A 24,851-nucleotide genomic window follows, 5' to 3' on the forward strand; every position below is an offset into this window, starting at 1 on the left:
CTTCATTCCCAGCTTGCGGCGCAGATCATCAATCATCAACTTGAGGTATTCGGCTTTGCCCGGGTCCTCGCACTGCATGAGGGCGTAGTGCGTGTCCAACAACGTCCTCCGGTTGGCGGCCGCCACCAACTCCGCGTAGGCATGTCCCGCAGCCGAAGTCGGGGCCGGGGTCGGGTCCGGGGCCGCGTCCTGTGAGGATGTCGCCTTCGCCTTGCCCTTGTTCTTGGCAGCCTTGACGCCAATGGGACGCTGGGGGGACATCGGTGTGCCAGAACTCTCATCCTCGTATATCGGCTGGTTGAGGTCCATCAGAGGTGCGCCGCTGTCGCTGCTAGTATAATCATCGCCGGCAGTGTTCTTCAGCCTCTTCGCCGCAGCAGATAGAGGCATAATCCCTCATTGGAACTTCTGCTTATCCTTCAAGATGAGCCAGGAATTGTAATGCTTGAAATCGCCGTACAATGAAATGTACGACGCAAGCGCTTTATCGCACACATCAGTTAAACTCTCGTCGTTGCCCTGCTCCCTCAAGCACTTCTCGTACTCTGCCGAGAACAAATTGACCTGCTTCTTCACCTGATCCCAGTGCTTACGGAGCTGCTCCCTATGGCGCTTGTAGGCGGCCATCGGCTTGGCCTCGTTGTAGTGATCAGCGATGCGCTCCCAGTACTCGATTAGCTTTTGGTTGTTGGCAAAAACACCAGATCCTCCGAAATATCAACCCAACACCTAACCAAGACGATGGTTTCATCCGGGTTGTAGTTCGTCCTCCCTGGGGCGAACTCTTCATTCTTCTTCGTAGGCGGCAACTTCTTGGCCCTTTGCCTGTTCCGCTTCTTCTTGGTAGCGGAGCCCGAGGCGGCGGCGCGGCGGGTGGGGCTTGGGCGCGGGTAGGAGACGGCTCCATGTCTGACAGCCCCTACGAATCCGTACTGAAATCGGGATCGTACTGGATGTTGGAGTCAAAGGGCCGATATTCATCACGGTCTGTACCCGGCCACCGTGCACCACCACTGAACATCGGACTATTCGGACTTGGGTAATCACCGAGATTCATTTTTAGTGTATGGAAGAGTGAGAATGGAAGAGTGGAGTGAATGGAAGAGTGAAGTTGGGGTGTATATATAATAAATTTTGAAGAATTAAAAAAAATAAAAAAAAGGAAAATGCGTTGCATCGTCCGCGTGACCCGCGGTGGGGCGGACGATACCGCAGACGATGCGTGGTCGAAACCCTATCGTCCGCGGACGAAGCATAGGGCGCGGACAATGGATGTGCCATCGTCCGCATAGCTACAGCGGCGGACGATATGGATTCCCTAAGTTTTAGACGAATATTAGAATTTTCAGATGAATTTTTGAAATATTTCAATAATATCATAATACTCCTCTTTTTGGCAAGAAGAGTCAACTATGCATCCCAAAATTTCGAACTCATCCAAAATAAAAATATCAGTCTTTCTTTTCAATTTGTACCACATTTTTTGTACTACTAGTAATTAACTTAAATTTATACTCTTTTAGAGTTTAGATATTGTTCGGCAAACTTTACAAATTTTGTTGTTTACCACCTAAACTTTAAGTTTTCAAACATTTCTATTTATGAAAAAAAGATAAAAGTTGGAAATGTAATTGCTCAGAAGAAAAGATCAAAATGTACGTCGCAATCAAAATAACGTAGTATTATACTATTATATCATTCCCATGATCCCATGATAGACACTTCTTTTATGCACGAATTTTAAGAAAAAATAAATAGTAAAACTAAAGAGAGGCTAAAGAAGTAAGAGATATATTAAAATAGAATATTTTTTTAACAACTTTATCCTCCCCTTTACCTCATTTTTCTAAAATTCATGTTTAAAAAAAATGCATCATTAATTTACCATTGTACTACCACGGGGAGAGTATTAAAATTTTAAAAAATGGCCTTAAAATTATTTTTGCATCACCATATGGGATTCAATTGTTGCACAACATCTACATAACTACAAAATTTAGTTTTTCAAGTCTTCACACAATGACATAAATTATGGCCAATCTCAATAAATTAACGCTGTCAAGTTATGAATTTTTTTTTTTTTTGGAGCCTTTTACGAGAGCTGCACAATTCTCATAGAGTTGCCAGAGTCAGAAGATTAACTAGTTTGTAGCTGGCGCCTGGCGGTGGAAAAATTGAGTGTTGGGTGAATTTTTTTGTCTAACTACTATAATTTCTACAATCTTAATATTATTTTGTCTAACTACTATAATTTCTACAATCTTAATATTTTTTTGTCTAACTACTATAATTTCTACAATCTTAATTATCTCTGTTATTCATTTGATATTCCGACTTAAGATTTTGCCAATTATTTACTTTTTTATACATGTGAGGAAAGTTTATGAATTAGAGGTAATTTTGAAAGCGTTGGAAACCATACATACGATCATAAGAATTCCACTCGATTCGATTTTTATCTTTGCATATTTGATTAATTCCTCAATTGAATAATTTCGGCTGATTTGGAGAAGCTGTCGGATGTGTAGGGATCAGACTTATTCCGGATTCACAAATTACCGAGACCTCTTTGATCTTGTACAAGATAGCTCAGTCAAACTATCAACCACGCGGCTGATTTTTACACAAGAAATAGCTACTACAGTAGTTTACAACTAACTATCTCAGAAAAGTAATCATGGACTGAAAGCTCCAAGATCTCGTTGAAAAACCTGCACACTTAGCACCCAAGTCAGAGACACAAGGAAAGATCCACACGGATCTAGTGCAGATATCTCAATGAAATACAGAACAGAACTGGAAACATCAATAGATCATCAAGTATGGCTCAGACACCCGCCAATAGAGTAGATCTATTCAACCAGAACCAAGATCCAAGGGAGCACAGGAGGTTTCACCAGTGAATCACCTCACACACCAGAAATCAGCCTCAAACCTCTCCTCTACACCGGATCTACACTTCTCACCGAACAAACCTCACAAGAACACCCTCAAACAGAAACCCTAGTTTTCCAGAACTCAAGTCAACGAAGCAGTTGCCTTCTCCAACACTCACACAAGATCTAACACTCTAACAACCATGAAAGATCACAGAGGAACACACTGAAAATCATCACAAAGATGAAGAACACTCAGGGAATCACAATCGACAGAGAGCAGAGAGAGAGTGTGAGAATGAGAGAATGAATCGGCAGAGAGAGAGGGATTATGCTTTTATACCATCCAACAATTGGGCTAGGGCAAGTCACATGCCCAATAGTCACCTGGGCCAAATAATTCCCAGGCCCAAATGATGTCCACCAACTCACAGCCCAATATAACCAACATACTCCACCTTCGACATTATTCTGGGAAACCAATCTCACTATTAGCTAAGGTTTAAACTCATTACAGCCTACAAGGTAGTCCCCACAGCACCAAAGAAGCAAGTTCACAAGCTTAGAGAAACCACCAGGTCTGCCTATAGGCTCCAGAGGGGTTGACACCCATTAGCCTATAGGACTTATTGCCTCCAGCCACTAGTCTCATCTTACCATAGTAGACATAGTGACTGAGGTCTTTTACCCCCGGGACATGCACTTATCCTAGGTCAAAATGTAAGTATTTGATGCAGAAAAGAAGTTTTTCAATAGGTAAGCATTTAGTACCCATGTCAACTGGGTTCCTATCAGTGTGTACTTTTGAAAGATAAACTTCACCTTTTTCTACAATGTCTCTAATGTAATGAAATCTTACATCAATGTGCTTAGTTCTATCATGGAAAACATGATTTTTGCATAACTGAATTGCAGACTGAGAATCAGAGAACACAACAGGAGGGGTATTCACAAATTTAAGTTCAGAAAATACTCCCTTTAACCACACAGCTTCTTTCATAGCTTCAGTTATAGCAATGTATTCTGACTCAGTAGTGGAGAGAGCCACTATATGCTGCAATTGTGTCTTCCAACTAATACATGACCTACACATAGTAAAAACATAGGAAGTGGTGGACTTCCTCTTATCCTTATCATTAGCATAGTTATAGTCAACATAACCAGCTAGTTTCACACCTTCTTCACATTTAGAATAGCACAAACCATACTTTGCAGTATGTTTAAGATATCTCAATAACCATTTCAATGCTTCCCAATGCACAGGACCAGGATCAGACATATATCTACTCAAGCAGGATACAACATAGGCTATATCAGGCCTAGTGCTAACCATCAAGTACATCACAGATCCAATAGCATTTGCATAGGGAATTTTCTTCATAGCAAGGATATCATGTTCAGATTGAGGACATAGATTTTTACTCAACATAAAATGTGCAGCTAAGGGCACTGAAGTAGGCCTAGCTCAACTGGTTGAGAAGGGAGGCAAGGATACCGCGTCATCCTAGAGGTCGCGTGTTCGACCCTTGGGAGGCGCATCTTGGGGATTAATTTCCCTGGGGCCTAGTGGATTCACTGGCCTGACTCCAAAGTTTCGGGAGGTGATTAAGCCTGTACCCGTGCCTGGACCCAGGAGCTGGGGGAGGTGAAAAATTCTGGACCCGTTCCTGCGAGGCTGGTGGACCCATTGGGTCCCACCTTGACAACGAAGCGCAGCTTGGTAAGACGCTTCACCTCCGACCGTTAGGCCGGGGGTCCGAGTCACTTCGGGGGGTAGGTGGGGAACCACCGTCGATCCTCATTTAAAAAAAAAGTAGGATTAGCATCATACATGTTAAACTTTTTCAGAATTTTGTACACATAGGGTTCTTGATGCAAAACAAGTACACACTCAAAGCAACTTGCCCAGCACTTATGGTTTTCAAACAAGGACCCATAATCAGCATGTCGTCAACATATAAAAGCAGGAATACAGGAACAGAACCAAGATTCTTCACATACAAGCATGCATCAAAATTACTTCTTGTTGAGTAAAACCCTTGGCCACTAATCTGGCCTTGTACCTCAAACCCTCCACCTCATTCTTAAGCTTGTATAACCATCTGCAATCAACCACAGAAGCACCTAGAGGCAGGGGTACAAGTATCTAAGTAAGGTTAATTTTAAGAGAATTCATTTCTTCCATCATGGCTTCATGCCACTCCTTCCAGAATTTAGAGTTAGTTGTCTGCTTAAAAGTTTGAGGCTCATCACCATCAAATTCATGCACATTGAAAGCCAAATTTATCAAGGCAACTAGGCCTACATGACCATCATATCTAGAAGGTTTCTTCACATTCAACCTTCTAGGTATATCCCTAGATAGCACATAGTCATTCAAATTAGGAACATCAATAGCATTCTGAATTCCAGATGGACTATTTAACACATTCTGAGCAGGTAAGGAACATTCACCCTCATAGGACTTGCATGCACATCATCAGCATTATTACCAGGTAAAGACAGATTGTTCACATCATTATCTTGCAGGTTTCCCCCACAGGGTGTGTCATTAGGAGTATAAACGGGTGTAAAATTCCAGAATGGTTGCTCCACCTCACTTGAAGCATCCACAGGATGCTCCACAACAGTGCGTGTACCTGTGGACTCCACCTCACTTGGAGGATCATTGTCCACAATTTCTGGAGCAAGATTCTCAGCCAACCTCAGACAGGGGAATTCAGTCACATTGAACACCACATCCCTGCTGATAATGACTTTAAAACCAGGCACATCTCTTAACCAAATCCTATATCCTTTGACACCCTCGGGATATCCCAAGAACACACCCTTTCTAGACCTAGGTTCAAGTTTGTCAGTCTTAGTATGCACAAAAGCAGAACAACCAAACACCCTTAGATGAGAAAGATTCAAGGATTTGCCAGAGAACACACATTCAGGGCACTGCCCTTGCAAAGGAACAAAGGGAGACCTATTTACCAGATAAGTAGCAGTTAACAGAATTTCACCCCAAAATTTCTTAGTCAAACCAGATTTTGAAAGCATGCATCTCACTTTATCAAGTAAAGTCATATTCATTCTTTCAGCTACTCCATTTTGTTGTGGAGTATATGGAACATTTTTATGCCTTTTTATTCCAAAATTAGCACACATGTCATCTAATCGCTTATTGCAAAATTCAAGACCATTATCAGTTCTAATTACCTTAATCTTCATGCTTGTTTGGGTTTCAATCAAGGTTTTCCATGTCTTAAAATTTTCAAAAACATCATTCTTATTTTTCATAAGAAAACACCAAACTTTCCTTGAAAAATCATCAATCACAGACAGGAAATACACAGAACTAGAGTGAGATGACACAGAAGCAGGTCCCCAAACATCCATATGCAAGTATTCCAAAATATTTTTACTAATATTTGCAGGCACATGAGTAGGGAAGGTAACTCTATACTGTTTACCCATCACACATGTGTCACAGAATGGTAATTCACCTTGAATATCAGAATCAGACAAGATGACATGTTTTTTCAGAATATTCTGCCCCTTTTCACTCATGTGACATAATCTATTATGCCACAACATCAATTTATCATGCTTCACAACATTTGCACATGCTTTTTCACAAGTATGGGGTACAACAGTACAGACATATAAACCACACTTTCTCTTAGCCTTAAATAAGCACATAGAACCCTTACAGATTTTCATGCAACCTTCCCCCCGCTTTCCACCCATTCCAGAGGTTTCTAAAGCAGTACAAGACATCAAATTGTAGCACAAATATGGAACATATCTCACATCCTTTAGGTTCAGCACATAGCCATTATCAAACTTTAAACACACAGTGCCAATACCAAGAATTTCACACTTCTTGTCATCAGCCATTGACACATAAGTATTTGATACATGCTTTATCTCAGTGAACACTTCTTTAAAAGGACTAATATGATAAGTGCAACCAGAATCACACAGCCAGTCATTTGATGTAAAATGACACATAGGGGAGGCATTAATGTTCAACAAATCATGCACCATAAACACAGGTCAGACCTCAAATCCCTGACTGTCACGAGCAACACTGGCTAAGGCTATCCCAGTTTGCAATCACTCACTCTTGGAGGGTGCATGGGGTCACTTAGGCAGTATAGAGTGCTTGGTGGTCAGGTGAGAAGATATAAGAGATCAGAGAACACCAAGAAACCATGGAAGCAAGAAAAACACAAAGAGAAAACACAGAGAAACCTTAAGCCTTGCCAATGCTGTCTACCAACAGCAAAATTCCCAATCCTATAGTGGCACTAGACAGAAAAACAAGAAACATAGAGAGTCACAGCCAATTTACCAGAGCAAACCCCCACTCGAGGGAGGGTTCCACTTGCCCACCTCCTTTTAGCGACTCGGCGTGCCGGAATAGTCCCCCGGTGGCTATGACACCACTGTAGGGATCAGACTTATTCCGGATTCACTAATTACCAAGACCTCATTGGTCTTGTACAAGATAACTCAGTCAAACTATCAACCACGCGACTGATTTTTACACAAGAAATAGCTACTACAGTAGTTACAACTAACTATCTCAGAAAAATAATCTTGGACTGAAAGCTCCAAGATCTCGTTGAAAAACCTGCACACTTAGCACCCAAGTCAGAGACACAAGGAAAGATCCACACGGATCTAGTGCAGATACATCAATGAAATATAGAACAGAACTAGAAACATCAATAGATCATCAAGTATGGCTCAGACACCCGCCAATAGAGTAGATCTATTCAACCAGAACCAAGATCCAAGGGAGCACAGGAGGTTTCACCAGTGAATCACCTCACACACCAGAAACCAGCCTCAAACCTCTCATCTACACCGGATCTACACTTCTCACCAAACAAACCTCACAAGAACACCCTCAAACAGAAACCCTAGTTTTCCAGAACTCAGGCAAACGAAGCAACTGTCTTCTCCAACACTCACACAAGATCTAACACTCTAAAAACCATGAAAGATCACAGAGGAACACACTGAAAATCATCACAAGATGAAGAACACTCAGGGAATCACAATCGACAGAGAGCAGAGAGAGAGTGAGAATGAGAGAATGAATCGGCAGAGAGAGAGAGGAATGAGGCTTTTATACCATCCAGCAATTGGGCTAGGGCAAGTCACAAGCCCAATAATCACATGGGCCAAATAATTTTCAGGCCCAAATGATGTCCACCAACTCACGGCCCAGTATAACCAACAGGATGAATTAACATTTTAGATATATATTGAAAGAATGTTTCAAGATCATCAATTTGAGTAATGTCTCAATATAATAACTATAGGGTTACTGGCTTACTGTCTGTCTCATTGAAATATTCCTAGGGTGTTTTTAGCATTCTATAGCGTGAGACTGATTTGTAAGAAACGTATTTTTAATTATAGAATCGAATTGAATTGCATTTTTATTCTGTGAGTTCATTTATCCATGTATAGACAAATACGGCACAATATTATACTAATTATTTCTATATAACTTTATAGAAACTAGAATTTCGTGCGATGCTTTTAACGTTTGTGAATTTAATATTTTGGGAATTGCAAACTCTTTGGAGTGGGGTCGTGCAGATTTGATTATCCCAATTGATGATAAAATTCCTTAATTATGGGGTTCGTACTTTGCATCATAAGGTTGGGGACTAAAATTGTAAACTTAATCATTTTATTGGTATGATTTCATTTTGATTTCTCTATTCCTTTTTCAAGGTTTGTATTATGATCTGCGATCATTCCTACGAACAATTCGATTTAAGAAAGTATTTTACGAGAGATCCGCAACTTTTAATAATTATTAGCTTGAATTGGGTGGAAATACATTAGAATCTATGTATGATCAATGATTGAGCAAAACCAAAGGTAACATATATATGGGAATAGATTACCAAAATTATTCCAGTTCGATTACATTTTATCTTTCCCAAATTTTCAATGTTTATATATGTTGTTACGATTTTAGCTCAGATCGGCTAAAATCGTAGATCAACTCCACAAACACCCAAATCCTCACAACACCACCAACACAAATCACCACAAAACAACAATAGGCAACGAAATAGATATCAGCGATATATTGATTAACGAAATCACAAGTACAATGCAGGAATAGGAATTCAACAAGAATGTAAATTTTATTGTTTGTACATATTTATGTGATAATCGATAAAAAATAAAATAAAATTCAATCATTCGACTTGGTTTTCAAGTAAAACCTATATTATTTCAATAATATCCAAATGTTCCAATTATATAAAACTTCTGAGTTTTTTATTTGAACCTTTCCCTATATATAGGGGTGACTGGGTGAGTGAATGTAAAAACTCATTAATAATAGTACTATTATTAAAATATTGGGGATATAATTATATATATCCCATATGCAATGTGGGGCTATACCACTTTTTATATGCAAAATTTCCCTTTGTTAATGTCATTTATTTGACTGCAATGCAAATGTAGTAACTTTATGAAAATATTTATATTCGTGGCCTTTCATATCATGTACAACAGTATAGGATCATATGATAATTAAACTCAAGCCCCATTTATTATAAAGGTCGTTAAAAGTCAATTAACTCATCATTTTGTGACTTAGCAAAAGTAATATCAAATCAGTACGCATTTGCTACTTAAGCCCAGAAAAGTACTAATAGTATATGAGATTTATCGAAAAAAAACTACTATGTTATGTCCTTTCTTGTGTATATTATCACCATAATATATCAGTATTTCCTTCTTTATCAATTTGTATCCATGCATATAATATAAAATAAAGATAATTGTAGCACATTTCTATATGATTACAGGATTTAATTTTGCTTTGATTGATCTTTTTACAAATATTCCAAATTTAATAGATTAAACAGTATTTCGCTCACACAGGCCCAAACACTCAAAAATTTGCACATATACTACTAACTTTTCTTCAAATTTGCACATTTATTTAAATTCCTTCTTAAATATCCTGCATTTGTATATTTTTGTCCCTCCTAATTGTTTAATTCCTGACTCCACTCCTGCTTATATAGCACCTAAATATGTACATTGTATGACACGAGATTTACTTCAGTAAATATGTATAATTGTATGACATGAGATTTACTTTTTAACACTATATAGTTCTTTTCATGAAAAATTAGAAAGGCCGCATGAATTTGTACCTATCTAATACTAATATACTCCAATATTATGACATGATTTTATATCACAACTAGTTCATGATCAAGTTGAATAAATAAAAATTTAGCGTATCGTTCAATATTTGCCTCTCCTAATTAAGCCTAAATATGGTGATAGTTCTTCCCCTTCATAAATCATGATCCAGATACATACTAGAGTTTAAATTCCATTGCCATTTTTTTTTAATCAAGAAAATATCGAACCTACCTACCATATACTATCACAATTAATGAATTGAATACATATACCAATTTAACTCGAGTAACTTCACATATCGTCCCATCTAATTCATTTCAACAGCTAGGGCCACACTGACCCAAACCCTATATCTACAAATTAAATTTTTTTGATCTAAAACCGTAACAAGCTATGAAAAGAAGAAGAAAAAGTCGTAGTGCAAATTGAGGTAATTAACCGATCATTTATTTTAATTTGTTGCCAATTTTGATTTGTTTTTATCATGTGTGATTTGGTGTCATTATATTATTACTGTATTTTGTGATACAATTGTTATAGCTTGGAAATGGTATATGGTCAAAAATCACAAAGAGAACGTGACACTTTAATGGTGCCACCTCAAAATGGCTATTCGGATATGCCTTCATGAGTAAATTACTTCCAACAACCTTTGACATCTAAGCTTAGTTTAGTAGTACTATAATTGAATAAACATTTTTCGAAATTTTCAAACTCATTGTTCAAAAGTTGGGGTGAAAAGTCATTTTTGCTACTCACTCTAGCTACATGAAAAGTAGATGCATGTAGATGTTAGTTAATGGTGTAGATCATATGATGAAATTTTAAGGTCAAATTTGCATTTTATTGAAGTCATTTATTGTTCAAACAAAGTTTGCGAGATGAAATAAATGAAGGGTAACCACAATTCTTGTATAAATCTCACTTTTCGTCTTTATTTACAACGATGAGAATCTTAAATGATTTTTTAGATGGTAGTGTAAATTCGAGATTGCAAACCAATGAATTCATATTTAATTACTAGTATTATTTACACATATTTGTTTAATTGAGTAATAACTTATTCAGCTAATATATGGAAAACATGTTATATAAAATGATATAATGGAAATGTACTTTTTTATCTTGTTTTTGAAGTGGCTGACATTGTAATGTGTTTTGGGTCCTATAAAGAATCCTTCTTTTATATGTTTGTTCTTTTTTTGCATCTCTTACAAACTTTGCATATGTGATGCTTGAATAACATATTCATAATCTGGTGGTCATAATTTCGTATGGCTACAAACACTCGTTTATAGTCAATTGCCCATTTTATTAATTAGAACAAATAATAATACTATCTCTTTATTATGTCATCTAATTAGTGAAGCTGGCCAGTTCGAAATCCAAGTTTATAAATTTGAATTCCACATATATCTTCCAAATTAATCATGATTACTAATTTGTATTTTTCAATTATGTCTTTGAGTGATAACATTTCGTTTTTTTTAAAATGTAAAATGTTTAGTAGAGAGCACAATTAACAGGACACTATAGTAGCTCCTACTCCTATGATATACAATTTCGTAAAATTATCTCTATCTATGTTAGCTAACTATTCGAGATTGCAATTTGTGCCCATACTAATATATTTAGGAGGAGATAATAGTTTGTTAGTTCACAACCCTTCCCTTAAATTCCATCTCTTCAATTCTTTTATTCAATCACTCCATAAAAAATAGTCTCATTTGTGGACTGCACGAGTTTTAACGAAAAAATGGTAAAGTAAAAGAGAACGAGAATAATTAGGTAAAATAAGAGAGATAAAGAAAAAAATGAGTAAAGTGTGAGAGATAAATTTTCTATTTTAGAAATTGTGACTATTTCTTGTGGACAACCCAAATAATTAAATGAGACTGTTTTTTTATGGACGAAAGGGTGTACTCCCTCCGTCCCAAGTTAATAGAGGCATTTCATTTTCATCACCCGTTGTTGATGCTCTCTTAGGAAAAATTATTCGATGCTATAATGGAGTTTGTCTTGCTGGAAAAATAGATTAGATCGTATCAATTTTATTATTTAACTTTCTAATCCTAATTTTGTGAACTCTCCTTTCCATCAATAAAAGTTCACGCCTTAATTTGGATCTGAAAAACAGGTTTTAATTCATCATGATGATAATTTTGGTAGTATATATAGCCATAAAGCTGAATATCTAATTGAGCTCTTGATATGATACTTTCATTTAATTTGTATATACATGTATGTTCAAACCTATCATCATCAAATCGTATTCTATGAGATATGATTGATAAAAATAATTTAATTAGTTAAATGTTTTGTTTGCGTGATTAGACATGTTAATGTTAAGCATAACGCGACCATCATCTAGTTACTCAATTGGATTACCAGTTTATCATCCAAAAGTTAAAATATTTAATCATCCTCCAATCCAATCTACAATACACAAATTTTTAAATACTCTCACAAAGATTATAAGTACTATAATTATTGGTTTTAATTGTTACTCTTTCTATCCTAACTTTTCTATCCTAAGCTGGTTGATCCATTTCATTTAAACACCGGATTCAAAAATTGATGTAAATAATTAAATAAAATGAGAATAAAGTAGAAAAGAGAATAAAATAAAAAGGTGAAATAGAGACTAAATGAAGAGAGAGGATAAAGCTTTTGCCAAAAAAGAAACGGAAACATTTTGAAGAGTAGCCCGAGACTAGGGGCAAATATGTAATTATAAAATTAGATTTGGATGCATCATGAGATGGGCCCGAATGTTGGCCCAAAATAATCGAAATGTATAAAGGAGATGTATTCGGGCTTTGTTTGTTTGATTCGTATTCGGACCCCACTTTTGAGACCCAAACAGTGAAAGGCTAAAGTGACACCTATTTTCACCGCATTTTGGATTGTTGCGAGGTTTTGGGCCACGTTTCAATGGCCCATTTAATGGGTGACATGACAGATATGCCCTGTTTGGTCGGAGTAAATGAAGTCTTCGGGAATTATGCATGATATGATGGAAAAAAATTACTAGTAGCCTGTGATTGGAAAAATAATTATACTCCATCTGTCTCATCTATGATGACATTTTTTTTTAATTTATGCCAACTAAGATGATACAATTCTATTTCTAGTAACTTTCTCTCCCCAATTAATACATCAAACTACTTTCTCTCTAATAAAATATTCAACTACCTTTCTCTCTCAATTTAATACTTGTATCGATTAAGAAATATGTTATCTTAGTCGGGATGGATGAAATAATTATAATAAAGAAAAAGTAAAGTAATAGAAAATAATGTAAGGAAACATGGTGCCAATTCTGTGGCGTTCAGTTCATTAAATAATAGTGAAATAAACCACGATAAATTATATAATATTAAATTAATTATAGGGGTAGATATGAAATGATTAATTATGAGATATAATATAATCTTAATATTATAAAGATAGATCAAATTTTGAAAAAAAAAGAATGTTATCAAATAAGTGATAAAACTAATCACAACTTTTAAACATAAGTAATTATCGTAACTGAATGACCTTTCTCTCTATTAGAGTATCCACAATAGGGGGATACATTGGTGGACAAGCCACTTTTATTTGTCCACAACCACAAAAAAAAATGTCCACAGCAATAGTGAACACTTTTTATTTGGACACATTTTATTTTGCAATTGATTGTATATTTTAATTCAATGTGAATAAAAATTATCGGAAAGAAAATAAATTGGAAAAGAAAATTAAAAAAAGAATAAAAATATGTGCCCATATATTCATTGTATTATAGATACGGGAAAATTATACAACGAACATTTTATAAAAAAACAATATAAAAACACCGCCACCGTCTACTCGGTGGCGTCATCGGAATCCGCCGCTTGTTCTCCATCTTCCTCGCTGCCGCGCCCCCCCCCCCCCCCCCGCCGTTGCACGTGTCCACCCTAGCTGCTCTCTGATCTTCTGCATGACCTCGTAGTATACGGCCTTGGTGACCGGGTCCGTCGCTGTCTCATAGTGAACGGCGTTCTCCTAGAGTTGTTTCATCAACTGCACATCCAGGTTCCTGTGCATCACCGAGTGGGGTGTAGAACCCACGGAGCGCGATCCAGATGCGGCCGCGGAGAAGCGGGAAGCACCTGCGGCTCTAGCGTCGCGGATAGTGAACTGTTGACCCTGAGGACGTGGGCGCAGGGAGTGTGTGGCGGCAGGCTCGTCCTCCATATCGTCATTGAGGTCGATTGTACGTGAGCCGCCGCTGCTGCTGTAGATCCCGGCTCTGCTGAGTCTAGTCCGCTTCGGCCCAGGAGCTTGGGTAAGCTCTTCCGCACATATGGCCTTGAATTTCAGGCAGTTCTCGACAATGAGAAATTCTTCCCAGTAGCCGAACTTTCGCCAGCGTTCAGTGTTGAACTGGGAGAATGACAACGCCTTCACGTCGGCTTCGTTGCGCCCACTATCAACAATGCATATGTTGTTCTCGTATATGCCAACGAACCTCTTGATAGCTCTCAGAATCTGAGACCACTTTTTGCGGAGCTGGTCCGGCTCACGCGGGGGCGCCCCTCGGCTTGAACTCATCGTAGACCACCATGACGCTCTTCCAGAACCTTAACTCGGTCTGATTGTTGCCAACTGCGGCGTCGGATGTAACGGCATCCCATGCCCTTGTCACAGCAATGGACTCCTGTTTGGTGTAGTGCGTGGACTTTTTCCAGACGACATTTCCACCGCCACCGTCGGCCTCACCACCGTCGCCGCCGCCTCCTCTCCCCCCACCGCCGGAGCCGCCGCCGCCGGCTCTCGCTGGAACCAGGGTCTCCATGCGTGCTGGCGGGGTCTCTGGTAGGCCCGGACTCATCATACCCATCATCTGCTCCAATGTGAATCTATCGAAATCAGACAAAGGAGACTGGGTGGGCTGGAAAGAGTGAGAAGGGGTATCCAGACGCGGATGGTTGATCGAGTCCATATTGGGTCGGTAATCCACGAACGCCGAATAGGGACAACCCATATTCCTCTGAGACGAGGAGGATTGACCCCGATATTGGGGTGTAGGTTGCCACGACGGGGATGTCGGTGCCCACGATTGAGATGGAGGAGGAGTGGGGCTCGATCTCCACGGCTGGGTAGGAGGATAGTTGTCGTAGCCCGAGTCTCCGGTGTCGGGGGAATCACTGTCTCCACCGTGCATATTGAATGAAATATAGAGAGTGAAAAAGGGATAGAGTGTGAAAATAGTGGTGTAGATGTGTGTAGGGTGAAAATGAAGTGGAAGGGAGTATTTATTAAAAAAAAAAAATTTAAGTTGTCTAGCGTCGCGGCGCCGGATATAATTGTAGCCATAAGCATGTTTATAAAAATAAAAAAAAGTAATCCCTACTAATTGATTAATTGTGGAGGACCCGATTGGGCTATAATTGTAGCCATCAGCATGTTTATAAAAAGCCCTAAAATGTGGCCCATTTTAAGTTCTATCATCAATACAAGCCCATGATTAAGTTTCATAATTTAATTTTATAATCTCCACACTCAAGTTATCAAATCGCATGAAATCAATTTGATGATCTGCATGAATTTCGCTGCGGTATAATGCGATCAGTTATGACTACCTTCTTCTTCAGGTAGCAATTGGCAACTTCGATTTTCAGAGCATGAAATTTAATGGTTTATCTTTAACTGCTAGCTGAAAATTTGTTGTTTCCAGTTTTCATGATTTCATCCCCTGTTTAAATAATTTCTTCGGATACTGAATGAAATGCTGTATTCTAATTGATGTTTTTTACAACGCAAGGGCGGTTTTCGTGGAGCTATTCTATTTGTAGTTGCTCGAATTGAATTTTAAGTGCTGTTACAGAGTATTTTGGAGATTTATGGTATCATTGTTGGTTTTGTCGATGGTATAGCATGCCTTTCCTTTATTAAAGAAAATCAAGAGAAAATAGTTCCGATTTACTGTGAGATGATGGATTTCCAATGGATAAAGTTGGTGTGATGCTTGATAGATAGTGAAATAAAGTATTTTGGAAAATTAGGCATGTCGTCTAGTGGGAAGCTCTCCTCTTTTCTCTTTTCTTTTTCTACAAAATCTTTGCCGCCATCGTGATCGTGATCATCATTATTGCTTGATCTTCTTTTCTTATTGAAATACTAATCTAGCTGAACTTAGGATGGTGAGTGGGGAAATTTTAGATTTCCCTTATTAGTTAGAGCATTGAAGTTTGCAAGACAGAGGGAGATTTCGGAGATTCGAAAAGGAAAGAAGAGACAGGTAATTACGATAATAAGGCAATATCCTTGAGCCTAGGCTTTTTAATGAGATTTTAAAAGCAAAGAAGAAAAACCACTTGTTTCTCAAGCAAGCTATGAAGGGTCATAATGTGGAAAGTTAGGAGCATGGCAAGTCTCTCTCTCTCTCTCTGTATGTGTTTAGTAGGAATAATTAATGTTGATATTGCCTATTTATCACTAACATGTTCGATATGCGCCTCTTGCGGAAACCTATTCATGACTCGAATCTCGAATGACACCTGTTTCATTACAATGTAGAGCTTGTTAATTCAGTGGGTATTTACACAATTCACTGTTGCTCATGAGTATTGAATAAGATATAAAGAGCTTCCGGTTTCATAGTTTTCCTTGGAATATGTTCTCTCGTACTGCTTCATTTTCTGTACAAAGGGTAATCTGCATCAAAACAACAACGATTCTCTGAAAGTACTTAAACAGAACTAAGATAACAATTTATGAGGTGTAAGTATATATGCACTGAAAATAAATAAATGTAGTCATCTCTTAATTTTCATGTCAATTCATTGATTATTTCCAATTTGGTCTTGATGTATGCGGAGCGAATTCTTTGTGATATTAATATACAGTATCATGAATGAGAAAATCGTGTCTGCCAATGGTCATCCCAACTGACATATGTTCTTCTGAAGTAACTCAGAGTGTCTTTTTGAGTTGTTAGCTAAGTAAATTATATTACAACTTTTTGGTTTAGGTCTTATCTCTAACCTCTCACCCCCTCACAAGAGGACAAGGTGAATGTTCAGATTTTTACAGTAAAGTAATTCAGAGTAGATGATCAAGCATGGTGAAAATGATTGGACCTTTTGCATTTCATGGTTGATGTATAACATCCTATAAAAAGCTTTCTAGATAATCAGGTTCATCGAGTTTCTTAATTCTGCATGCATTATAAGTTCTAGGATAATCTAAAATATTTTGCATCCATTATTTACATTTTCAATGCTATGGTATTATCTAGTTGTGGCTTGTATGGATAAGGAACTAATTGTTTTTATTTATCTTATATGATGTTCTTTGATTTCATTTAGATCAGTACTGCTTACAATTTTGACATTACTACAGGGCAGAGACAAATGTATGTTGAGATTGAATATTTAAGAATCTTACTTTGTATTTAAAGAATATTGGTACTAGACACAGTCACATATATTTCACTATGTCATTTGTTATTCTGGGGAGAGGGGAAGAGTTTAATTTCTGGCTTTCTGCAGGAAAGTAAGAAAGTAAAAGAACATGAATGTTTGAACCATCTTGCAATGCAAATTGGTATATTCAGATTGGTAATTGATGGTTTTTATTTTGTGAAGTGAACCAACATAAATAAAGGGATCTGTGGAGTTTTTCGGATAAGAAACCATCAGATAATTGATACGGGTAACATTGACAGCAGGAGCAAGAATTTATCGTAAGTTGGTAACTGTTAATGTGTCAGAAATCTTGTAGTATAAAATTTTTCTATAGAGTTAACCAAATAACAGCTTATATTGTTTTTAACGGTACACCTTGCATACAAAGAAATGGTACCACTTTATACTTCTAAGATTAATGATAGAATGAAAAATACTTACATCATTGTTTCTCTACCACTCACATCTTACCTGGCTATATTTTATGCATTTGGACTAGTCAAATTTTTTATAAGGCAATTACTTCTTCCTCACATTTTAATAATAAATCTGCTTGCACATATTCATTGCTTACACCAACCAAGTCATTCGCCCGCAGTGCTTCATTCTCCCAATCTGTTCTATCAATTACTGATAAAATGGATAATACGCATACGACCTGAGCTGCTAAAAGCCCATAACAAAGGCCCATGAACCCCATATTCCAGAAAAAAGCCAGAGCTACTGCCACAGGTGCTCCCATCATGTAGAATGAACAAAAGTTTATAGCTGCACCAATGCTAGGCCTAGCACTTCCTCGGAGAGCCCCGCAACAAGTGGTTTGTGGACAATTGGCCAGCTCACAAAGTCCAATAATAGGCAGCACTGCCACTGTCAGCTCAAGAACTTCATTGTCATTGGTGAAGACCCTGCCCCATGCTTCTCTTCCTAATGTTGTCAGTAGAAATCCAAATACTGATGAGAGAAATGCCAATGCTATGGCTACTACAGTTGCTAAGCGTGCCTTGTTTGGCCTGCCTGCTCCAAGTTCGTTGCCCACTCTAGTAGAAATAGCTGCACTAAGTGCTGAAGGCAATGTGTACATAAGAGATGTGGTTTGTATTACGATAGCTGATGTTGCAAGTGCAACATGGGGTTTGTAGAGGTAACCAGATAGAAGTGTCATCAACTCGTACCACCACCATTCCAAACAAACACCCAGGCAAGTAGGGATTGTTAGTTGAAGTAGCATTCCCCATTCCTTCCAAAGTGAGATAAAGCCTGGCTTGTTTGAAGGTTTTGCTGAGGATTTAAACCAATGAATCTTCTCTTCATGAGAACATTTTATATAGCCTAAAAGAAGTAGCAAGAAGTTAAGATTGGCAACAAATGTGGAAATTGCTATCCCCTGGATGCCAAGATGTTGATAGAAAGTAAAGAAGATGGCGATTGGAAAATGTAGTAGTGTTGCAACCAGAGTGCACCATAGCAATGGCCATGTTTTCCCTTTGCTGCGTATGTAGATACGTAGAGGATAAAGTAGGCTGTTGACTATAAGATCAGGAATTGCAGAGTGGCAGTAAAGGCTAGCAATATGTACTACTTCTGGTTCTTGATTGAGCCATAATAAGAGAGGCCCAAGATATATCCAAAGAATCCCAATGGGTATTGATGCAAAAAGCAACAGAATTATTGTTTTTTGAAGGGTGAGAGACACCATGGTTAAGTTCTTGGATCCAAAAGCTTGGCTGCAGAGTGGTTCCATTCCAATGGCAAGGCCATAAAGCACAGAGTAACCTGTAATGTTGGTGAAGCCGATGGCTAGAGCACCTCCTGCCAGCTCCAAGCTTCCTAGCCTTCCTATGCATGCTACTGAAATCATGTTTTTCAGGTAATTTAATATGCCCATAACCAATATCGGAAATCCAATGTCAAAAACATTCTTCAGTTCCTCCATCACCTAGCATAAAAGACTTGTCAGCATTATAGAATGTTACTGGTACAGAGTATTATGTTCTTTGAGTTTTGAAGATTTTATTAATCTTACCTCTATCATTGTCAAGCTTTTTTTGTTGTCGGTTGCTGCCATCATTTTCCTTTTTGCTTGTTCTTCTTTTCTCCTCTCTTATTTGGTTGAGTTATGTGGCACTGTTGATCTCACAGCTCATATACACTTTTCTGCACTTCAAAATGCATGCTTACAGCCCACTTACTCCCATGCTGTTATGGGAGTGACATTCCATGGGACAGTAAGGAGTTTTTATAGGCCCTCGGAGTGGTGGGTTTTCAAAATTCTTTTTCCTCTTTCTTGTGATGGAACATCTAATTAAATGGTAAAAAAGAATCTATAGTGGCTTTGTGCCCTAATCTCATATAATAACAGATTCCTCAAACTTTAATTTGTAACTTTGCCAAATATATCTGAGCATATCTGCTTCCTAAAATAAAAGAATCTTGCAGAAGAGTAATATTTACCTAAATATACGATTGATCTCCACATGTAGGGGTTTTCTGTATTTATACTTGTCATTTTTTTAATGTATAGTCTGATTTCTGCTGGCCTAATTAGTTGTAATATTTTTAAGAGCTGAATAACCGTTGTGGTTAAATACAATTTTAACATTAACCCACTTGCAAAATGATGTTTTCACTCTTCACTATGGTCGTCAGGTGTAAGTGTGTAACCTTGTAAGGTGGTTTACGCTTGTTTTTACTAATTTCCTTTGAAATGCTCATAATGTTGTTCTGTAGTAGTTTGTTATAAATCTCTATTGTACTGTGTACCATATTATGTGTTGCATTAAGAATGTTGAACTACTTTTTTTTGCCTGAGAGAGAGTTAGAGTTCTTGATATTGTCAAGAACCTTTATCAAAATATCTGCACAATATCACCATCATGCCTCTGTCACTTAATGATGGGAAGAATCTATTTGTAGTGGTGGAAGGAATTTGTTCAGGTCCATGTCGCATTCTAGCTATTATTTTCAAGTAAGCATAAATCTTCCATCTTGTGCTTGCATCACAAGTGTATCCAAGATCCCCGGGAAAATCTCCTTGTCAACTATAGCACATGCATGCCTTATCCAGTAAAGTTTCTACTAGAAGACTTCTTTCTGTAAACGTTGCACCATTTCCACTTTGTAATAGTTAGGTTCTTTGAGAAAGAGACACTCGCACAAACACACACCCTCTCTACACCATCAATTTCCTCATCTTCTGCGGTAAAAAAATGTGTACTATGCTGCTACCCTAGATTTAGTTAGTTTTGGATGTATATTTAATAGTTTCCATCATATACCATGATCTCTACAAAGACATATCCCATAAGCATCATAGAGTAAATTTCACAACATCATCCTTTTGCACTTGTGCATGTCCATAAGAGACAAACAATGAAACAATGCAGATTCATGTATAGATATCTCATGCATCCTGATTTTTTATCATTTATGTATGAAACTGTATGTGTGCTTTTCTGTTATCCATCCTGTAAAAATAGAACATTTTTACCTTTCATCTATTATGAAAAGCATCTATCTCAAAGCACGTTATATGTAAAAAAACAATGTACCCAGTTATCTGTTACTGAGAGCATAACATATGGTGCCTTTGTCTGAAGGTCCATTTGAAGTCCGATCTGTTTGCAACCTGGAAATAATCTTGTCATGCTTATATGAAACCATGCATGTGTTTATTTGTTGCACCAAATGAGTGACAAATCAAACCCGCGCGTAAATTATTATCCCCACTTCGCATAATCTTGTAGGCAAATTGCATCTCAAGCATCTACTTTTATTCCCACCGTTGAAAGATGGGATGGGATTGGATGGGATGGGGATGCGATGGGGTACCTCCCCACTCATTTCCTTATTGAACCCCAAAAGGGGCAGTACTGTAATGGAGAAAAAGTGCTATTTTTAAACTGTCATAATCTCTTGCTGTTGCTATGTTGCTTTTCTCTTGGTCCCAAGGTCTTATGGAGTGGTTATGAACAACAGAAACAACTGACAGGCAAACACGGCGTGGCTCGTTTCCTTGACAGATGAAATGCATTTTCTCACACTTATGGATTCGAGGAGTAAAAAAGTAGGGTAATCTTGATCCTTTTGGTGAGTCAATGAGATATTTTCTTCTTGTGGGCTATTATTATTTCCTTTATTTTCACTCCTCATGATTTAGGTTGAGGCAAAAAACGTGCTATTTTATACATGCCACATCTATATTTATAATGTTTACTGTGTTACTCTCTAAGAGCTTGAGTTACCGAAATCCAACTTGCAGAAAGTTAAGTCTAGCTTATATGCCTTTGCCCCATATCCACTTTGCTTAATGTAGTTTGTTGACAAGCAAGATCGAGTTCTAATGAATAGTTATCTTGAGCTTAAAATCCTTGGAACGACAGTGATGTATTTAAAATTTCATAAAAACATGTCATCTGATCAAGATTCAATTTGTAATTTATTAGTATGCGGATCAGGTCATGCCTTGTCCAATGATTTTACTCAAGACTCTCCCTGCTCAAAATTATGTAGGGCCGGAACCAAATAACAAATCATACAGTTGAAATGCAATCCGAAACGTAACAGTAGTGCCATAATATTCCCTTGTAGGGGCCATGGTTGTTGAAAATGCAAACAAGATATATAGCACTTTGAGTCTTGTCTTGTGGGATAGTGAAGAATGCTCTTATTAGCACTATAATATTGACCATGATTTAGGAAGCAGATCATAACCTAGGAAAATGGCTTGGTGCAGAGAATCTGCTATAGCTAGATTGTCCACATAATTTGGTCTCGTCTCGGTTCGTTTCGTTTCATCATGATATGTCAAGAAATTAAACACGATGAAATTCCCCAAGACAAATCTACAGAGTCAACCATAGAAACCAAAAATTGTCTGGCACTTGATTTTTACTTTGTCCTTGTTGGTGGTGCTTCTTTATGGGGTGCACACTCTATTTGTACCAGTAGAAAGTTGCAATGAATAAGTTGGATGGCATTTTGAAACTTCTAAAACTCCAACCATATACTCTATTAGATAAAGGAAGACTCTTTTAGCATTCTTGTCTCATGTCTTGATCCAAACACATTTAAACACTAGTAAAATGACAAATATGACACTCCATATGGATTAGGATTCCTTCTTGTGCATCTTGAGTCAGGTCAGTTATGTTTTTCTATTCTTTTATTTTACACTGCAAGTGCCATAATTAAGTGATAGACAAGAGATTGAGGTGGATTAGTGCTCCTTGATAAGAGATTTTATGATTTATAAAATACATGATTGAGTTTTTTTCTCAAAAAATTCAACTATTTCAATGAGAAACGTATTTGTATATCTCAAGTTTTAATCCATCATAGTGAATAATGAATCAACCACAACCTACAGTGTTTTTGGCATTCTTTTGTCGTGAGGATCACAAAAAAATCGAATTTCAATTCAAATCTTCTGGTGAAAGGCTGTTGTGGATGCCACCATACGTACCCTTCGTTGCATGCACATGCATGTCAATTTTTAGGTAATCCAAACGTGCTTCTTTTCTCTGTCCCTCTCTCCCTTTTATATATAGTTTGTATGCATATAAATATATGAATATGTATGCCTCGTGTACATGTTCATGCATATGGTACACGCGCGTGTTACTTTTATATGAATTCCCAAAGGGAGAATGAGAAACTCAAGCAACCCCAACTTAATTAAATTGTACATTGAAATTCAAAATGTTTTGTTAGGCTAAATGGTTATTAGATATCTTAATTAATGTCTAATTCTTCATTGAAAGCGTTTTATCACTATTCCTTTTTATTCTTTTCTGATCAAAGTTGTTTGGACTTCGCCACAATTATAATTAATTTTTGGATTCTACGAGTAAAAAAAGTTCCATTTTATTAGCAAGTAAAAAATTCTACTCCATCACTTTGTTGATGGGGTTGGTATGGCATGGATGTGCACCATTAATATATAAATGGAGCATGGAAGATAAATGAAGCTTACCAAAAAGGACTCAACATGCTCAACTAGTTATTCAAGGGACTCAAACACAAAAATTTATATGTGATGCAAATTATCATGTGATTGGGTGGGGGTGGGTGGGGTGCATTATCATGTAACATGGATTTATAAGTTGATATGACATTATCCTAATTTTCACCATTCCATTGTAACAGGAGTTGATTTTAGGGGAAACACTAGGTTTTCCATTTTGTATTAGAGTTCAATTTAATTTCAGTTTCATACCGAAAAGTGCCTAAAATATTTTTCAAATATAGAAAATAATTAAGTCATGTATGATTTTATATTCTTTTATAATTTTTATTAATTTTAATTTGAGGGGGGGGGGGGGGGGGGGGATAAAGTGAGGTCATAATCATGTGATGTTAGTTATCAATCAACTACAAGAAATAGGGCATGACATGATCAAGAATTTCTTCAATCTCAACCATGTGGCTTCAATTTTAGATGAGAGTTAATTAAGTGTTAGGACCACACTTTTTCTTGCCTTAATAATTAAATTCTCGTTAAGTCTTCAATCACTGTCTTAAGATTTCTTTATGAAATTACTGCTTTTTTCCTACTTTTCTTTCTTTCTTCTTTATTGGACCAAATTATGATTAATTTTACTTTCTACTTGATTATTATGTTTGTCGGTAGTTAGTGATACGATATCACAGTAAAAAAGAAAGAAATAATTAAAGATCAAATAAATAATTTGTAAATTATGATAAGGATAAAGGTCAGATCGTAATTAATATTTATTGGAAAAAACTTAAATACCCTCTTGAATTTTTAACACTAGTAATCAAATCTTATACAAAAAGGTGACAACAATAAATTGTCGATACAAGTATAAAATTCAACTAAATCGTAAAACTGAAATTAAAGAAAAGATGGTTAGTGAATATCATCCAGCCGAATCAACCTCTGTGAAGCTATTCTAGTTAAAGAAAATTATGTTGAATTAAGTAACCATTTAAGATTAGCTTAATATGCTGTATAATTATCAAGGAACCTGAATATGACGTTCTTTTAGGAAATTATTATCATACAATTAAGTAATCAATGAAAGTGTGAAACCATTACATCAATAATTTCTTTAAATACTTTCACATATCGAACACCTCATAATGCCAATTTAAAGATGCACATATCTTAATTTGGGGCAAAAATACGTTTTAATGATCCCTTTTTTAGATCAAAAGCCCCGAACTGATTGAGGGTTAGGCAAAAATTTGTCACTATTTATTTTATCACTATAATAGTTAGGCAGAGGAAACCTAACTTCACGTGCAATAATGATATTACAGATAATTTGAGAAAAAAATGGTAATAATAATAATAATTAATGGGTAAGGTTCTTGCCGAACTTCA

At 37.1% G+C, this 24,851-nt stretch overlaps 1 protein-coding gene across 1 annotated transcript; it reads right to left on the reverse strand.

The window, feature by feature from the left end:
* Window positions 1-17,839: 17,839 nt before the first annotated feature.
* LOC121799650 (protein DETOXIFICATION 55-like) lies at window positions 17,840-19,711 on the reverse strand. The gene is made up of 2 exons (XM_042199079.1): window positions 19,530-19,711; window positions 17,840-19,442 (listed from the first exon to the last, which is right to left on the reverse strand). The coding sequence occupies exons 1-2, from the start codon at window positions 19,572-19,574 to the stop codon at window positions 18,012-18,014; spliced, it is 1,476 nt and encodes a 491-aa protein (XP_042055013.1). The 5' UTR covers window positions 19,575-19,711; the 3' UTR covers window positions 17,840-18,011.
* Between the last annotated feature and the right edge of the window lie 5,140 nt (window positions 19,712-24,851).

The sequence above is a fragment of the Salvia splendens genome, chromosome 4 (genome assembly GCF_004379255.2).
Source record: "Salvia splendens isolate huo1 chromosome 4, SspV2, whole genome shotgun sequence".
Classification (NCBI taxonomy): Eukaryota; Viridiplantae; Streptophyta; class Magnoliopsida; order Lamiales; family Lamiaceae; genus Salvia; species Salvia splendens.